At 51.0% G+C, this 16,344-nt stretch overlaps 1 protein-coding gene and 1 pseudogene across 10 annotated transcripts in view; one reads left to right on the plus strand and one right to left on the minus strand.

The window, feature by feature from the left end:
- PLAAT3 (phospholipase A and acyltransferase 3) overlaps window positions 1-16,344 on the minus strand; it is a 40,701-nt gene that overhangs the window by 2,746 nt on the left and 21,611 nt on the right. For 5 of the 10 annotated variants that reach the window (XM_019812578.2, XM_011286977.4, XM_011286976.3 and 2 more), the window contains 2 exons: window positions 15,222-15,324; window positions 7,373-7,641 (listed from right to left, as the gene is read on the minus strand). The exons of 1 other annotated variant lie outside the window; for it this stretch is intronic. In XM_019812578.2, coding sequence (XP_019668137.1) covers window positions 7,373-7,641; window positions 15,222-15,324 — 372 coding nt within the window. The remainder of the gene's footprint in view (window positions 1-7,372; window positions 7,642-15,221; window positions 15,325-16,344) is intronic. 4 more of the 10 variants (XM_045039475.1, XM_045039471.1, XM_045039474.1 and 1 more) reach the window with 2 other exon arrangements.
- LOC102899471 lies at window positions 11,608-13,865 on the plus strand (annotated as a pseudogene).

A 16,344-nucleotide genomic window follows, 5' to 3' on the forward strand; every position in this document is an offset into this window, starting at 1 on the left:
CTTCATGAGAGCCAGGACCTCGCCCGTCTCCCTTGCCTTGTGCCTGGCTGCACCCCCGTGCCCAGTTCTGCCAGGCACAGAGATGCTCTCTACGAGTTCTTATATGAGCCCCCGACTACGAGCAGTAGTGATGTCATACTTTATTAGGATTGCTGACTTGTATTGCTTGTACTAGGGAGGAGAAAAAGTGTCGCAAAAGTCAGAGTAGATTTCGGGGTAAAAAGTGAATGTGTGTCAAATTTCACTCTCTCCTGACACTTAACCAAAAGGAAGGCACTTGTTTTAGGCATAATTCCACAAGGGACCCACAGAACTCTACATTCTAAGGCGGCAGCAGGAAAAGTTGAGGATCCAGCCGAGTTGTACAACAGGATCCTCAGGAAAGATCACCTATTGGCAATGTCAAATACCTCCGGAAACAGGAGAGAGAGCTCTGCGGCTAGGTCCCCGGACCCCTCCTTAACCACAGCGGAAGTCTGAAAGTTTATTCTCTGCAGACGGTGAAACAGAAGACTTGGGGGCCTTCTGGAAATCCAGAAGCACACATGAGGATGTGCCCAAAACAAGGGATGGAGAGACCAGAAACATGCTAAAGGTGAGACCCTTGGCCCTCCTGCCCCTCTCTGCTCCCAGAACTTGACCCATCACACACGAGTCAGGAAAACTTCCCTGGGGAATCTGACCAGCCCAAGTAGAAACAAAAGATACCAATACGAAGATTCCCCAACAGACTGTCCACCTATGTCACCCAGAAGTGAAACTCAAAGTCAGCAAGCCACTGTCCCCTCTCAGTTCACTCAGAATTTCCATTCTGTAGGAAACCACCCACCCTGAGTCATGAGCATACGACCAGGATACCAGACATCTGAGGAAGACTCTGAAACAGGAGACAGAGAGCAAAACCAACAAAAAACAATCTGGGGAACCAGAAACCGTATCTATTTTTTTTTAATAACGAGGTTTAGTTTTTTAAAGTTTATTTATTTATTTTGAGACAGAGAGAGAGCAGGGGAGGGGCAGAGAGAGAGAGAGGGAGAGGGAGAATCTCAAGCAGGCTCCACACTGTCAGCACGGAGCCTGATGTGGGGCTCGAACCCACGAACCGTGAGATCACGACCCAAGCTGAAATCAAGAGTCGGACGCTTAGCCGAATGAGCCACCCAGGCACCCAGAAACCGTATCTAGGAAAGAAAACATCTTCTCGCTTCTCGCGGTCCGTGAGTTCGAGCCCCGCGTCGGGCTCTGGGCTGATGGCTCGGAGCCTGGAGCCTGTTTCCGATGCTGTGTCTCCCTCTCTCTCTGCCCCTCTCCCGTTCATGCTCTGTCTCTCTCTGTCCCAAAAATAAATAAATGTTGAAAAAAAAAATTAAAAAAAAAAAAATGATCGCTGGAGAATAAGAGGACGTACTGCATCCAATAAATAACACACGGTGCTATAACAAATAATAGAATATTGAGAGAATAAAAACAATTCTTAGAAAGCACAATGGAAATGACAGACTCAATAGAAAGTTTGAAAGATAAAGTTGAGGAAATCTCTCAGAAAAAAAAAATTTTTTAAAAAGAGCAAAAAGATGAAGACAAAGAAAACAGAAGCCAAAGGAAACAAGAGGGACTAATCCAGGCAGGCCAATATCTGAATAATAGACGTTCCAGAAAGAGATAATACGGGAAACACAGAGGAGAATCAACAATGAAATAATCCATGGACTAAGGGAGGCAGGTTTTCAGATGGAAATGGTGTTCTGAGGCCCATCACGATGGATAAACGTAGACCCACCCCAAGGCACACGACTGTGAAATTTTAGAAAACTGGGTAAAGAGAGGCACTTGGGTGGCTCAGTGGGTTGAGCGTCCGACTCTTGATTTCAGCTCAGGTCATGATCCCAGGGTCGTGGGATCGAGCCCCCGCTTTGGGCTCTGGGCTGAGCATGGAGCCTGCTTGGAATTCTCTCTCCCTCTCTCCTTCTGCCCCTCTCCCCCACTAGTGCTCTCTCTCTCTCTTTCTCTCTCAATATTAAAAAATAATAATAATAATAAAGAAAACTGGGGAAAGAAAAGATACTCCAAATGCTAGCACAGGGAAGAAAAACAGGAAAGAGAGGAAAGATCAAGAGATCAAGAGTTGGGATCGCTTTAGATTTCTCCAAAGCAATTCCGGAAGCAAGAAGGCAATGGAATATTGCCTCCAAAATTCTAGAGTAAAACAATTTCTAAACTAGAAATTCCGTACCCACACTATCAAATCAGGTGCAAGGGGAAAACAAAATAATTCAGAAACACAGCGTTTTCAAAAATGTACCTTCCAGGGGCGCCTGGGTGGCGCAGTCGGTTAAGCGTCCGACTTCAGCCAGGTCACGATCTCGCGGTCCGGGAGTTCGAGCCCCGCGTCGGGCTCTGGGCTGATGATGGCTCAGAGCCTGGAGCCTGTTTCCAATTCTGTGTCTCCCTCTCTCTCTGCCCCTCCCCCGTTCATGCTCTGTCTCTCTCTGTCCCAAAAATAAATAAACGTTGAAAAAAAAAAAATGTACCTTCCATACATCCTTTTTCAAGAAGCTGCTAAAGAAGGTTCCCGCCAGAACAAGGGAGTAAACCACGAAAGAAGACACGAGGTGCAGAAGAGGGGGCGCGCCGGTACGAAAGTGGACGGAAGAGAATTTCTCCAGAATGATGGGGAGGGGAGATCCCGGGACAACAGCCTTGTGCCAGCTGTAGAGGGTAACCGGGAGGCAGAAATATGGCCCCCGGAAGACGTCCATGTCCTAATTCCAGGGACCTGTAAGTATATTGTGCTACGTGGCGAGAGAGAACTAAGGGTGCAGATAGAATTAGGCTGCTAGTCAACTGACCCTAAAAAGGGAAGCTAACCCTGGGTTACCCACGTGGGCTCCAAAGTGTAACCATGAAGTTCCTTACAAGATGGAAGAGGGCACCAGAAGAGTCAGCGTCGTGCAGTGTGAGAAAGGCTCAATCAACAATTGCTGATTTCGAACACGGAGGACGGGCTTCAAGCCGAGCAGCGCAGGAAGCCTCTAGAAGCCAGAAAAGGCAAGAAAATCGATTCTCTCCCGGAATCTCCAGAAAAGAACACAGCCCTGCTGGCACCTTGATTTTAGCCCAGTGAAACCATCTGTAGACCTCTGACCTCCACGACGGTCAGGCAGTAACTCTGGGTTGTTTTAAGCTACTAAATTTGTGGTAATTTGTGACGGCAGCCAGAGGAAGCTTATACAGTAACCAAACCAGATAAGAGCGGTGTGCCTCAGCATCCCCGTTATCTCATGTACTGTCTTTCGAACCTAAAGCAACTTCTGAGGGACGTGGTCTACCTAAATTAAGAGAAAATCCGAGAAATAAGAAATGAAGAGATCATGGAACCAGGGTATCTGATCCAAGAGAAAGGCGAAGGAAATCCCAAGGAAGACAGCAAAGGGAAATCCTGGGGTAAAACCATGCGGTCAGCCAAGAGCCAACCAGCACTGACGGCAGAATGGCCATCTCGGGGATGCATGTGTCCAGAGAGAACATCCTAGAACTGATAGATCACTTGGACATGATTTCCCTTGTGGAGAACTGTACTGAGGGCTAATCAGACAGTGTGGGGAGAACTGACAATAGGTACAAGGAAAACTAAGCAATGAAAGGAGATAATAATTATCTTCGAGGAAAAAGGAAACCCTGGGGTGCCTGGGGAGCTCCGTCAGTTAAGGGTCCAACTCTTGGTTTCGGCTCAGGTCATGATCTCATGGTTCATGAGTTCAAGGCCCATGTTGGGCTCCACGCTGTGACATGGAGCCTGCTTGGAAGTCTCTCTCCCTCTCCCTCTCTCTCTGCCCCTCCCCCCCCTCTCCCTCTCTCTCTCTGCCCCTCCCCCCTCTCTCCCTCTCTCTCTGCCCCTCCTCCCCCCTCTCTCTCTCTCTCTCTCAAAATAAATAAATAAACTTAGTTTTTAAAATTTTTTAAATAATGGGGAGCCTGGGTGGCTCAGTTGGTTAAGTGTCCAACTTCAGCTCAGGTCATGATGTCACGGTCAGTGAGCTCAAGCCCCGCGTCGGGCTCTGTGCTGACAGTTTGGAGCCTGGAGCTACTTCAGATCCTGTCTCCCTCTCCCTCTGTCCCTCCCCCATTCATGCCCTGTCTCTCTCTCTCTCTCTCTCTCTGTCTCTCTGTCTCAAAACTAAATAAACATTAAAATAAGAAGAAGAAATATAAGACAAGAAATTCAGAAATAGGTAAATGCCAAACTCAAAGAGAGAAGAGTGGCTGCTAGGAGGGATGGGGAGGAGTAGAGAGGTGTGGGGTAGGGTACCCTGAGCCCTGGCTGTCTTTACAAATTGTGTGCATGCATTACTTGGAAAGATTAAAAATTCAATTTCAAAGACTTCTCCAGAAACAACAACAACAAAAGACAAAAAAATAGAGGCAACCACAGTTAGCTCAGAAACCTGCCGCGAAACCCTCCTGCACCCACTTGGAATGCCGACGCCATGTCTACAAGACTTGAAAGGCAGGAAGGTGATGGGGAAGCCATCCCATAGGTGAGGCAAAGACTATGGGCATTTCAGGAAGACACACACGTGACATCCCAGCAAACAGCCACGGGAAAACGTCACTGATGCATCACACAGACAACTATGTGTTACACTGATCGAACAGAAGCATGTGGTTAAATGAATGCTGTTGTGATAGTCTGGCTTTGTGACGGGGCCACTGAGAGCTCCTGCACGCCTGCACGCATGCGCGCGCGCACACACACACACACACACACACACACACACACACACACAGCTCAGATTCATCCTTCACTTTGTTGGAAACCTTTCCCTTACCTCTGACCTCTGCCCTTCAACCTGGTTTGTCTCAAGTGCCTAAGAGTGCACTCAGCTTTGCTATTGGTGTTCCAGACGACAGGACTCTGTCTACCTCTAATAAGCTTTCAGGAATTAGATCTGCTGTCCCAGCTCTTTTTTCACCTCAACATTCAAGTCCATTTGATGTGCACAGCATTCTCCTTGTATAATTTGAGAACCCGACAGTCTGCCACTGAGCTGAAACATGGTGGCCATAGATGAGCTCTATGGACGTTAAGACCTTCGTTTCGGTGTCGATAAAAAGCCTCTGTCAGTGAGTGTTGAGGATGTACTCTGAAGCTTAGAAAACACCCCCAAGGGGCACCGGGGTGGCTCAGTCGGTTGCATGTCCAACTCTCGGTTCCTGCTCAGGTCATGATCTCATGGTTCATGGGTTGGAATCCCGCATTGGGCTCTGCAGTGACAGCACAGAGCCTGCTTGGGATTCTCTCTCTCTCCCTCTTTCTCTGCTCCTCCCCTGCTCTCTCTCTCTCAAAATAAATAAATACACATTAAAAAAAAAAAAACACCCCTAACACAGAAGTCAGTTGCCCTAATGTACACTCCGGCTGCAGAGCCAATGTATCCAGTGGCCCTTTCCCCAGTTTCTTTCCCAGCTTCTAAGCCACCGTGTCCTCACAGCCACCGTTCCGCCCTTCACGTGTTATCAGGTGCAGCAGCAACACTGAAGGTAACAAAACTCAGCGGAAACAATTCAGATCAGCAAGAAACCGTGAGAAAGTTCGGCCTCTTCCCATTTCCAGCACTATCCAGGCGCAACTCTGGGGGCACGGGCTCCCGTGACAAAGCAAAGGGAGAGCCAGCCCTCCCTTCCGCTCACAGCCACTGTCCCCAATGAAGACACAATGCCCCAAATCAGCAAAACTGTGCTTTTTCCCAACGAAGGCAGGAAAAAGCATCATGAACAGGGATCAAGAAATCTCACCCACAATCCAAGTCAGGTGTTGAAGCAGAACCAGGGACAGCAAAGACCACGATTTTCGATCCTCGCTTTTATGCCAAGAAGTCCAATGAGGACAATGTGCCAAAAATTGCAGGAATAAAAAGGATGGAAACTATGAACTTGATACCCAAAACGAACACGCTTACCCAACACGGTCGACACTGCCCTTGCCGCCTAAGCTCACAGGCTGCCTGGATTGGATGCTGTGGCTGCCCACACTCCTACATGACCCCCTGGAGAGGAGAACTTGGAGGTCTTCGATGGTGAAAAATATATACATCTTGGTGCTGCCCAGGCTTACGTGGGCCATAAATGGACCCACCATAGCTGTGCGCGGTGTCAGGAAATACGCCCGCATCACTGACGTCACGAGCGTGGTACCCAGAACCGCCGTTCCCAGCAGCCAGAAGGCGTGACGACGGAGTCCGGATGAAGCTGCTGACCTGACATTTGCCTACAAGCCAACCTTTAGCCTTCCTCCTGGAGGAAATCCGGCATGGCCTTGTGACAGCTGTGCTTCTCTGTTACGGAACTTGCCCGAAAGCACTTGTCCCCAGCGTTTTCCTCGCTCAAAGGATCTGTCCAAGTGGGACAAACAGTTTCAGATGATGCAGGAGGCACAACGCGCCCCCAGTTCTCTACAGAACCTCACAGAGTGAGGGCAAATGCTGAGGCAGCGGCTTCGGACAAAAGGTACTTTGTCAAGGAAAACCACAATAGCCTGACTGCGAGCGTGGTCCGTGAGGCATCAAAGGGTATCATCAAATGCAAGAAAGTGGTCTCTAGTTAGTTCTGATAGTGCACATTTTACGGGGGATGGGGTGGGGGTGGGGGCGCGGGTAGTGACCAGCCTGAGAGAGTCAGCACTACGGCCACCACCGAGCATTTCCTAGTCGCGGGGCTGCTGGGTGAGCCCAGGCTCCGCGCTGAATTATGGGAGCTCTGATCACAAAAAAGGGCCACGTGGTGTGAGCACACACAGGTCTTCAAGGAGAAGAGCATGAAAGAGAAAAAGCTGTCCCTCGTTAGAAAGGCGAAGAAATCTGCCTTTTTGTTTTTTTAAGCGGAGAGACTGAAATTCTGTTAGAGCACAGAAAATTAGCCGGTTAGACTACACAGCTCCCCCGTGCGGAGCCCCAGAATTATTCCTGGGCACAGGAAAATTCTACCGTGCGCTTTCTTCACTCTTAGCAAACTTCTAAGTGGATAAAAGAATAGTGTTGGGGCCCCTGGGTGGCTCAGGTCATGATCTCACGGTTCGTGAGTTCGAGCCCCGTGTCGGGCTCTGCGCGGACAGTGCGGAGCCTGCTTGGGGTTCTCCCTCTCTCTCTCTCTCCCTGCCCCTCCCCCACTTGTGCTCCCCTCTCTCAAAATAAATAAACTTAAAAAAAAAAAAAGAAGAAGGTTATTCAAAACACAGGATTCCATCAAGGCAGCGGCTGACGACGGCTGGGATTCTGCCTCTACTGCTTCATCGTCTTTGTGCCTGACGCCCAGCCACGGTCAGCTGAGGGAATGGCCCGGCTCCGGGGGACGGGGACACAGGCTGGGGACGCACCTGATCGCTGCGGGCGACCCCGTAGCGCAGCTCGTTCACAAAGTGCTCGCAGTTCTCACAGGGCAGCGAGTAGGGCAGCTCCTGGCCCACCAGCTGCTCCGCCCGCTGGACGATTTTGCTGGGAGGCAGCGGCGAGTACTTGTCATCGTGTTTGTTATTGACCTGGTACCTGTCTCTCCCGACCACGTCATCCAGCAGCTCCTTTTTCACCACGGCCTTCTCAGTCAGGGTGGACATGATGCTGGCCGCGCCCGCTCCCGCCATTTCACCTGAGGGTTCACAAAGAGGAGACAGAGGGATCGGTCCCGGGCAGGCCCGTCGGGGTCCGTCCACAGGCCCTTGGCACCATCCACAAGAGCGTGAGCAGATGTGGGAGGGAACGGGGAGCAGGGCCAGACACCTGCTGTGTGGCTTTGGAGAAGGTACTTGCGGTCTCTGGGCCCCGGTTTCCTTATCTGAAATGTGGAGTGGTCAAGTTTCGGGATTTGTTGTGATTTATTTTTTTTTTTTTTTTTTTGGACCCAGAGAAGCTGACCTTCTACACCCCGTGACTCCTCAGGGGCCCTCTTGGCTGTGCAAATATGGGCCCTGAGCACAGCCATCTCCCTAGGGGAATAGAGTATGACCCTTCTGGGAGTCCAGCAGGGATGCGCTCCCGGGACAAATACAAGGCTGATTACTGCAGAAAAGGTGGATCTGTAGCTCCCAGACTTCTGGAAGCGGTTCCTCGAGACGTGGTGCCAGGGAGGCCCACTGGGTGCACTGGCACGGCCCCGGCCGAGGCTGAGGGCCTGGAAGGGACACCAAAGCTCCAGAAATTAAACTGCCTGTGGAATATTACTCAGCCACAAAAAAGGATGGGGTCTTGCTATTTGCAACCACACGGGTGGAGCTTGAGGGTATTAATGCGAAGCTAAAGAAGTCAGACGGGGAAAGATGGATACCGTATAATTTCACTTACATGTGGAACTTAAAAAACGAAACAAATGACTAAAGAAATAAACGAAAAGCAGAAACAGACCCATAAGACAGAGAATGAAACGGTGGTCGCCAGAGGGGGAGGAGCAGGGTGGGGTGGGAGTGGGAGGTACAGGCTTCCAGTTACAGGGTGAGGAAGTCATGGGGATAAAAGGCACAGCACAGGGAGTGTCATTAGGGATGTCGCAGTAGCCTCTTATGGGGGTGGATGGCGTCTACACTTGCGGTGAGCACAGCGGAACGGACAGACTTGTCCCTTCACTGCACACCTGAAGCTAATGCAACATCGTATGGCAACTATAATTTAAAAAAAATAGGGGCGCCTGCGTGGCTCAGTCGGTTAAGCATCCAACTTCGGCTCAGGTCATGATCTTGCGGTCTGTGGGTTCGGGCCCTGCGTCGGGCTCTGTGCCGACAGCTCAGAGCCTGGAGCCTGCTTCGGATTCCGTGTCTCCCTCTCTCTCTCTGCCCCTCCCTCCCTCCCTCTCTCTCTCAAAAATAAACATTAGACATTTTTAAAACCATAAAACTGCCTCAAAGAAAGGGAGTCTAGGGTCAATACAAGGACCAGGAGGGTGGGGAGGGGAGGCTGATGTCAGCACAGAGACTGGCCATCTCCCCCCAAGGCGGCCAACCTACACAGTGCGAGCGTGCTTTGCATACGACGGCTGAAAAAGCGGGTGCACACCAAAGAGGTGGACCCCGGAGGGACCCGGTCTCTCTCAGAGGGCCTCTGTGGCCCTGCTGGGATCGGATCTCCAAGGCTCCTCCTGGCAGGGGACGCACCCTGTTAGGCTGGGCGGGACCTGTCTTCCACTGTGACACCGCGTGGCAGCAACAAGCAATGCCAGGAGGGGCTGATCAGATTCCAGGTCCTACGCTGCTTGGGCTTTCCAAAGAGGACTAAACCCCTCTGCCCTGAGTAGAATCCTGAGAATTTAGAAAACTGGGGGAGTTCAGACTGGCTACCAATAGGGCAGGAGGTGTTTGAGGGAGCCATTGGAGTAAATAAAAGCGGTGGGTACCCCGGTGGGTGGTACAATAGGGCCCTGGCTGACAATGAGACTCATTCTGGCTCCATCGCTGAGTGGTCCCGACCTGTCACTTCATTTTGCTGAGCCAACACGGTGGGAGTCCCCCAGATACATACCAAAACTGACACCCAAACACACATCGTAATTTAAAGGTCCTTTTCAAAGGATTAATTTCTGGTTTCAAAGTCAGTCCATTAAAGGGGCGCCTGGTGGCTCAGCCGGTCAAGCGTCGGACTTCGGCTCAGGTCATGATCTCACGGATCGTGAGTTCGAGCCCCACGTCAGGCTGTGTGCTGACGGCTCGGAGCCTGGAGCCTGCTTCCGATTCTGTGTCTCCCTCTCTCTCTGTCCCTCCCCTGCTCGCGCGTTCTGTCTCTCAAAAATAAATAAACATTAAAAAAAATTTTTTTTAAGTTAGCCATTAAAGAAAATATTAATTAAGTGGGATGCCTGGGTGGCTCAGTCAGCTGAGCATCCGACTCTTGATTTTCTGCTCAGGTCATGATCTCATGGTGTGTGGGATTGAGCCCTGCATCGGGCTCTGTGCTGACAGCAGGGAGCCTGCTTGGGATTCTCTCTCCCTCTCCCTCTCCCTCTCTCTCTGTCCCTTCCCTCTTTGTGCTCTCTCTCTCTCTCTCTCTCTCTCAAAATAAATAAACTTAAAAACAAATCTTTTTTTTAAAAAAAGAAAATATTAATTAAGCCATCATAGAAAGGGCACATGCATACAGCACCCATTTGATGACCGAACTGGGGGAAATATCAGACTGGGCAGTATAACATCATGGTTAAAGGCCCAGAATGGAGAGTCAGACAGCCAGAGTTCAACTCCCACCTCTACCTCTATCTGCTGTGTGACCTTGGGCAAGGTGCTTAACTTCTCAGAGTCTCCAATTCCTTGTAGAACAGAGACGATACCAGCCCTCTCTGTCCCTACTGTACCGCAGTGGGGGCCAAGGATGATCAGACCTGGCCATGTAAGGTGACTTCTCTGGTGCCTGGAACAGGGGGAGTGCCCAGCAAGTGTCAGCTGTCACTATCATTAGGGTCGTTCTCCATGCTTCCTTCCAACTCTGATTTCTACCATTTCCTGAGTAGCATGAGGTCGGTCCTGACCTATCTGGCAAGATTCCTACGTAGCTCTCATGAGAAGATACATGTGGAAGCAACTTTTCCCATTAAAGGAGCATCACCCACCCAATGACCCGTGACACACACCTGTCCCCAGGATCCCTGCCATGCCCTCCCCTGTCTCCTGTCCACCAGGTACATCCACTGTGCAATCAGGCAACATGGACGCCCTCCTGTGTGCCGGGCCTTGTCCAAGGTGCTGGAGAGAGTGGCATGAACTGGACAGGGTGCCTCCCCTCAGTGGCTCACATTCCAGTGAGAGGACTCACCCCGATAAGGAGCAAATACACAAAATCAGGTACTTCTAGGTAGTGAAAGTGCTCTGGATTAGATTAGGTGAAATATTACAGGAGATGATGACTAGGAGAGGATTACAGGAGAGGGGACGCTTGGGAAGGGGAGGTCCACCCCAGGGAATGGGCGTCGAGTGGAGCCTGGAATGATGGGGGCAAGGCAGCTGTGCTGAGATCCAGGAAGGAGCACCACATGCAAAAGGAAGGGCAAGGGCCTCCAGAAGGAAGAGTGTGGTATGCTCCAGAGGCTGCAGGGAGGCCGGTGTGGCTGCAATCCAGAGACCCAGGAGGAGGGGAGAGAAAGATGAGGGTCAGAGAGGCAAGCAGAGGCCAGACCACACCGGACCTCATGGGCCACAGTATAAACTTTGAGTCTTATTCTATGTGTCATGGAAAAGCCGATCAAGAATTTGGGGGTGGCTGGGTGGCTCAGTCAGTTAGGCCTCCGACTTCAGTTCAGGTGAGTTCGAGCCCCACATCAGGCTCTCTGCTGTCAGCGCAGAGCCTGCTTCGGACCCTCTGTCTCTCTCTCTGCCCCTCCCCTGTTCATTCGCACTCTCTCTCTTGCTCTCTCTCAAAAATAAACATTAAAAAAAAAAAAGGATTGGGGCACCTGGGTGGCTCAGTCAGTTAAGCATCTGACTTCAGCTCAGGTCATGATCTCGCGGTTCGTGAGTTCGAGCCCCACATCGGGCTCTGCGCTGACAGCTCAGAGCCTGGAGCCTGCTTTGGATTCTGTGTCCTGCACCCCCCCTTTCTGCCCCTCCCCTGCTCATGCTCTGTCTCTCTCTCACAAAAATGAATAAACTTAAAACAAATTAAAAAAAAAAAAGAATTTTAAGGGGCATCTTCTTCCCAACTGGTCTTTGGCACGTTGTCTCAGAGCTGGTGAGAAGCACTCCCACACCCCGGTTGGCACTTTCTCCTCATCCTCCCCCCCCCTCCCGGGGACCTGCCCTACTCAACTTAGGGTGCCATGAAGGGGGAGGCATCCAGGTGAGCTCTGGTGCTCGAGAGTGGCTAGGGGCAGATAGCAAGATGGCTTCAGGAAATGCCAAAACTGGGCACCCTGCCCCCAAGTACAAAGCCACGGCCGTTATGCCAGATGACCAGTTCAAAGGCATCAGCCTCTCTGACCACAAAGGAAAATCTACGCTGTGTTCTTCTTCTACTCTCTTGTCTTTTCACCTTCGCGTCCCCCACAGAGATCTTTGCTGTCAGTGACAGGACGGGAGAATGTAAGAAACTCGATTGCAAGTGATTGGTGCTTCTGTGGACTCTCCTTTCTGTCGTCGATCCACACACCCAGGACTGGGACCCAGGTATCACACCCCTAGGGTACCATCGCTCAGGACAATGGAGTCTTCAAGGCTGATCAAGGCATCTCGTTCAGGGGCCTCTTTATCATTGATCATGAAGGAATCCTTCGGCACATCATGTGAATGACCTCCCTGTCGGCCGCTCTGTGGATGAGACTCTGAGACTCGTTCAGGCCTCCCAGTTTACTGACAAGCATGGGGGGAGTGGGCCCAGCTGGCTGAAAGCCTGACAGTGATACAGTCAAGCCCGATGCCCAGAAGAGCAAAGAATAATTCTCTAAGCAGAGGCGAGCGCTGGGTCATTTTCGGGCCGGGCTGCAGTGGGCGGCCATGAAAACAAAACCTCTTTTGTACTATTGTCATGCTTAAAACACAAGACTTTAGATTTGGTACTGGGATAGGACAGGCCTTTCCTGCAGGGGCTGGGGAGGCCAGCCTTTCTTCCTCGGGCCAGCCTTCCTCCCTTTCTTCCTGGTCACAGCTCAGGCTGTGCTATGGGGCAGGCCAACTGATCTGCACGGTAGTGGGGCATCGCTTTTGATCTTTTGTTGTTTCTATTAAACTTGAACTGAGAGGGGGGAGGAATTTTAAGGAGAGAAGTCACATAATCAGATTTATACTTTAGAATGATCATGCTGGCTGCCCAGGGAAGGAGGGACGGACCACAAGCGGGCGAGAGGCAGAGAGACCAGCCGGAAGCTTCAGATGAGAGAACAGTAGCTTACCCCAGGGCACGACAGTGGAGACGGTGAGAAGTGATCAGACCCGGGGTCTGTCTTGGAGATAAAGGCAACCATCTTTCCTGGTGGATCGGATGCGGGGTGAAAAGGATTGAGGATGACGCCTGGATTTTGGGCTCCAGAAGCTGGGTAGTGCCATCCACTGGAGACTTTCAGGGTGTGTCAAGTTCAATGTGCTGGACACCCAAGTGGAGATGCTAAGTGGTCAAGAGGCTATATACAAGGCTGAAGCTGAGCGGGGAGGCCTAAGCTGCGGGTATGGGCTTAGGAAACATCCACCGATAGAAAGTGCCGGAAGCCAGGGGCCCGAGGGGGTCACCTGGGGAGAGTAAGGATGAGGGATATGGGACAGGATGAAGAACCCACACAGGAGACCATGAAAGGAGGGCCCAGTGAGAGAGGAAGAAAGACGGGTGCTGGGTGAAGACCAGAGAGAGGTTGCTCGCATCAAATGCTGCAGAGAAGCCTAGTAAGTTTTGACGAGAAAATGGACCTTTAGCTTTGTCAAGATGTGAAAGGTCTTTCAGTAGCTGTGAGAAGGGCTACTTCGGGAGGGGGCTAAACAAAGAGACAGCCCAGTGGAGGGAACCGAAGAGGGATGGGCAGGTGAAGAAGCGTTGATGGCCATGGTAGACAAAGATTCGCTCTACAGGGAGTTATCTAGAGAAGACATGGGGAGGGCGGAGGAGCGTTGTTCATTTCATCAACAGAACTATTACCGTGGTTTCTACGCCAGTTGGAATAACCTAGTAGAGAGGGGGACCATGATAATATAGGAGGTGAGGAATTTGAGGAGCAAAGTGCTCATGAAAGTAAGAGAGGGGGTCTAGGACCCCCATGCAGAGGCTGGCCTTTTAAACCTTAGGACAGGGGCACTTTTTGCATTTAGCAGAAGAAAAGGCAGATGATATGGGTGCAGATATTGGGGGTTTTGGTTCACCGGGGCTGGGGAAGATGACCTATACTCTGGTTACTTCTGGTTTCTCTGTAATTATAGGGTGAGGCCATTAGTTAGAGGAAGGGGGAGGGTGGGGGCAAAAGACTTGTCCAAGAATGTCCACAGCAACTGTGTTCACAGCAGCTGAACACTGGAACCAATCCAATGTCCGTCAGCGGGAGAACGGATAGCAAACCAAGGTGTATTCACATAACAGAAAACACCCAGCAATGATAAAGAACTTGCTCCTCACAAGCCGATGACTCTCACGGGCTGAAGGAAAGAAGCCAGACACAAAGGAGCACAGACTATGCAGCTCTTCTGACATGAAGGTCTAGAGCAGGCAAAACTGATTTATGGCAAGAGAAGCTACAATAGCGATCGTCCCTGGGGGTGGGGGTGGGGCAGTGATAAGAGGGAGCCAATTAGGGTAGGGGAAATGTTCCAGATCTTGATCTGGGTCACTGTCACACGGATGGAGACTTTTTTTTTTTTAATTCACTGACTAGACGCTTTACTATGTTTCCATACTTTACTATATTTATGTTATACCTCAGTTTAAGCGAAAAAAAAGGCGTAAGAAAAGTGATGGGGAACCGTCACAACGATTCTCCCGGTGAAGTGTTCTTAGCCTCAGTTTACAGAAAAGGAAACCGAGACTGAAGACTAGAAACTAGGTTCGCCACCAAACCTGCTGCCCAAAAGCCCATGCTCTCTCAGGGAGCTTTACACTTAAGAGTTGAGTGTGTTGGGGTGCCTGGGTGGCTTAGTCGGTTGAGTGTCCAACTTCGGCTCAGGTCATGATCTCACGGTCCGGGAGTTCAAGCCCCGCGTCGGGCTCTGGGCTGATGATGGCTCAGAGCCTGGAGCCTGTTTCCGATTCTGTGTCTCCCTCTCTCTCTGCCCCTCCCCCGTTCATGCCCTGTCTCTCTCTGTCTCAAAAATAAATAAACGTTAAAAAAAAAAAAAAAAGAGTTGAATGTGTTTTGGGCGTCTGCATGGCTCAGTCAGTTGAGCATCCAACTCTTGATTTTGGCTCACGTCATGATCCCAGGGTTGTGGGATCAAGCCCCATGTCAGGCTCTGCACTAAACTCAGAGCCTGTTTGGGATTCTCTCTCTCTCCCTCTCTGTCTGCCCCTGTCCCCTGCTCACATTCTCTCTCTCTCTCTCAAAACAAAAACAAAAACAAAACACAAAAGCAGAGCCACCCCCTTGGAAGCCCACCTCAGCCCCTACAGGGAACCCTTAGGGTCCCAAGGGGCAGAGTTTGAAAACCATTGCCTCACACCAGATTGCCTCCCCGCAGCACTCAGGAACCAGCCACCAGGCGGGGAGCTGAGGTCACCTGTTGCCCACAGCTGCCCATCTCCCTCTCCTCCCAGCCCCAGCACAGCGGAGGCCCTCAGCGCCCTTACTTGGGGGTGCCAGGTGGACCACGTATCCATCGCCAACGTAGATGGCCCAGTGTCTGTAGAAAGGGCGGAAAATCTCAATCAGGTCTCCAACTTTGGGCTCTGGCTGCAAAGTCAAGAAAATGGCTGTTAGGGGGCGCCTGGGTGGCGCAGTCGGTTAAGCGTCCAACTTCAGCCAGGTCACGATCTCGCGGTCCGGGAGTTCGAGCCCCGTGTCAGGCTCTGGGCTGATGGCTCAGAGCCTGGAGCCTGTTTCCGATTCTGTGTCTCCCTCTCTCTCTGACCCTCCCCCATTCATGCTCTGTCTCTCTCTGTCCCAAAAAAATAAATAAACATTGAAAAAAAAAACAATTAAAAAAAAAAAAAAAAAGAAAAGGGCTGTTAGAGGTGGCACAAGTGAGACCTTGGAACCAGGTAGCAGAGGCTGGGGTCCCTTGCCAGAGGCTGTCAAATTGGGAGGGTGTCTCTTAGGTACTCCGCAACCTGGCCTTGGGCCTGACCAAGAATTGGTATGTCTCTGGAAGTAATGTCCTCCCGGCTGCTCATCCCAATGACGAGTGGCTGTGTGTGTGTGTGTGTGTGTGTGTGTGTGTGTGTGAATGTTAGTATATGAATAAAGGAAACTTCTTTCTCCTGTACACTATACTCACAACAACACTTCTACACCAGATATGTGGTTTTTCCACACCAAGCCATTCGATCCTCGGTGGAAATGGACTGGATGTCGTACAATTTACCCCGATTCTGACACTCACTGCCCAGAGTTAACACTGACCCCACGGGTTAAGGGCTCAGTCCCCCAAGGCTGCCCCCCGCCAACTCCACTTCAGCTGCCAGTCACAAATCCTGGGTGTCACCTGCGCTTCTGACCAACCAGCTATAAATCAGGGGTTCCCATATCCCCCTCCTCAGGTTCTATAATTTGCTAGAATGGCTCACAGAACTCAGGAACCATTCACTTACTAGATCACCGGTTTGTTATAAAGAATGCAACTCGGGGCCACCTGGGTGGCGCAGTCGGTTAAGCGTCCGACTTCAGCCAGGTCACGATCTCGCGGTCCGTGAGTTCGAGCCCCGCGTCAGGCTCTGGGCTGATGGCTCGGCGCCTGGAGCCTGTTTCCGATTC

The sequence above is a fragment of the Felis catus genome, chromosome D1 (assembly GCF_018350175.1).
Source record: "Felis catus isolate Fca126 chromosome D1, F.catus_Fca126_mat1.0, whole genome shotgun sequence".
In the NCBI taxonomy this organism is placed as follows: domain Eukaryota; kingdom Metazoa; phylum Chordata; class Mammalia; order Carnivora; family Felidae; genus Felis; species Felis catus.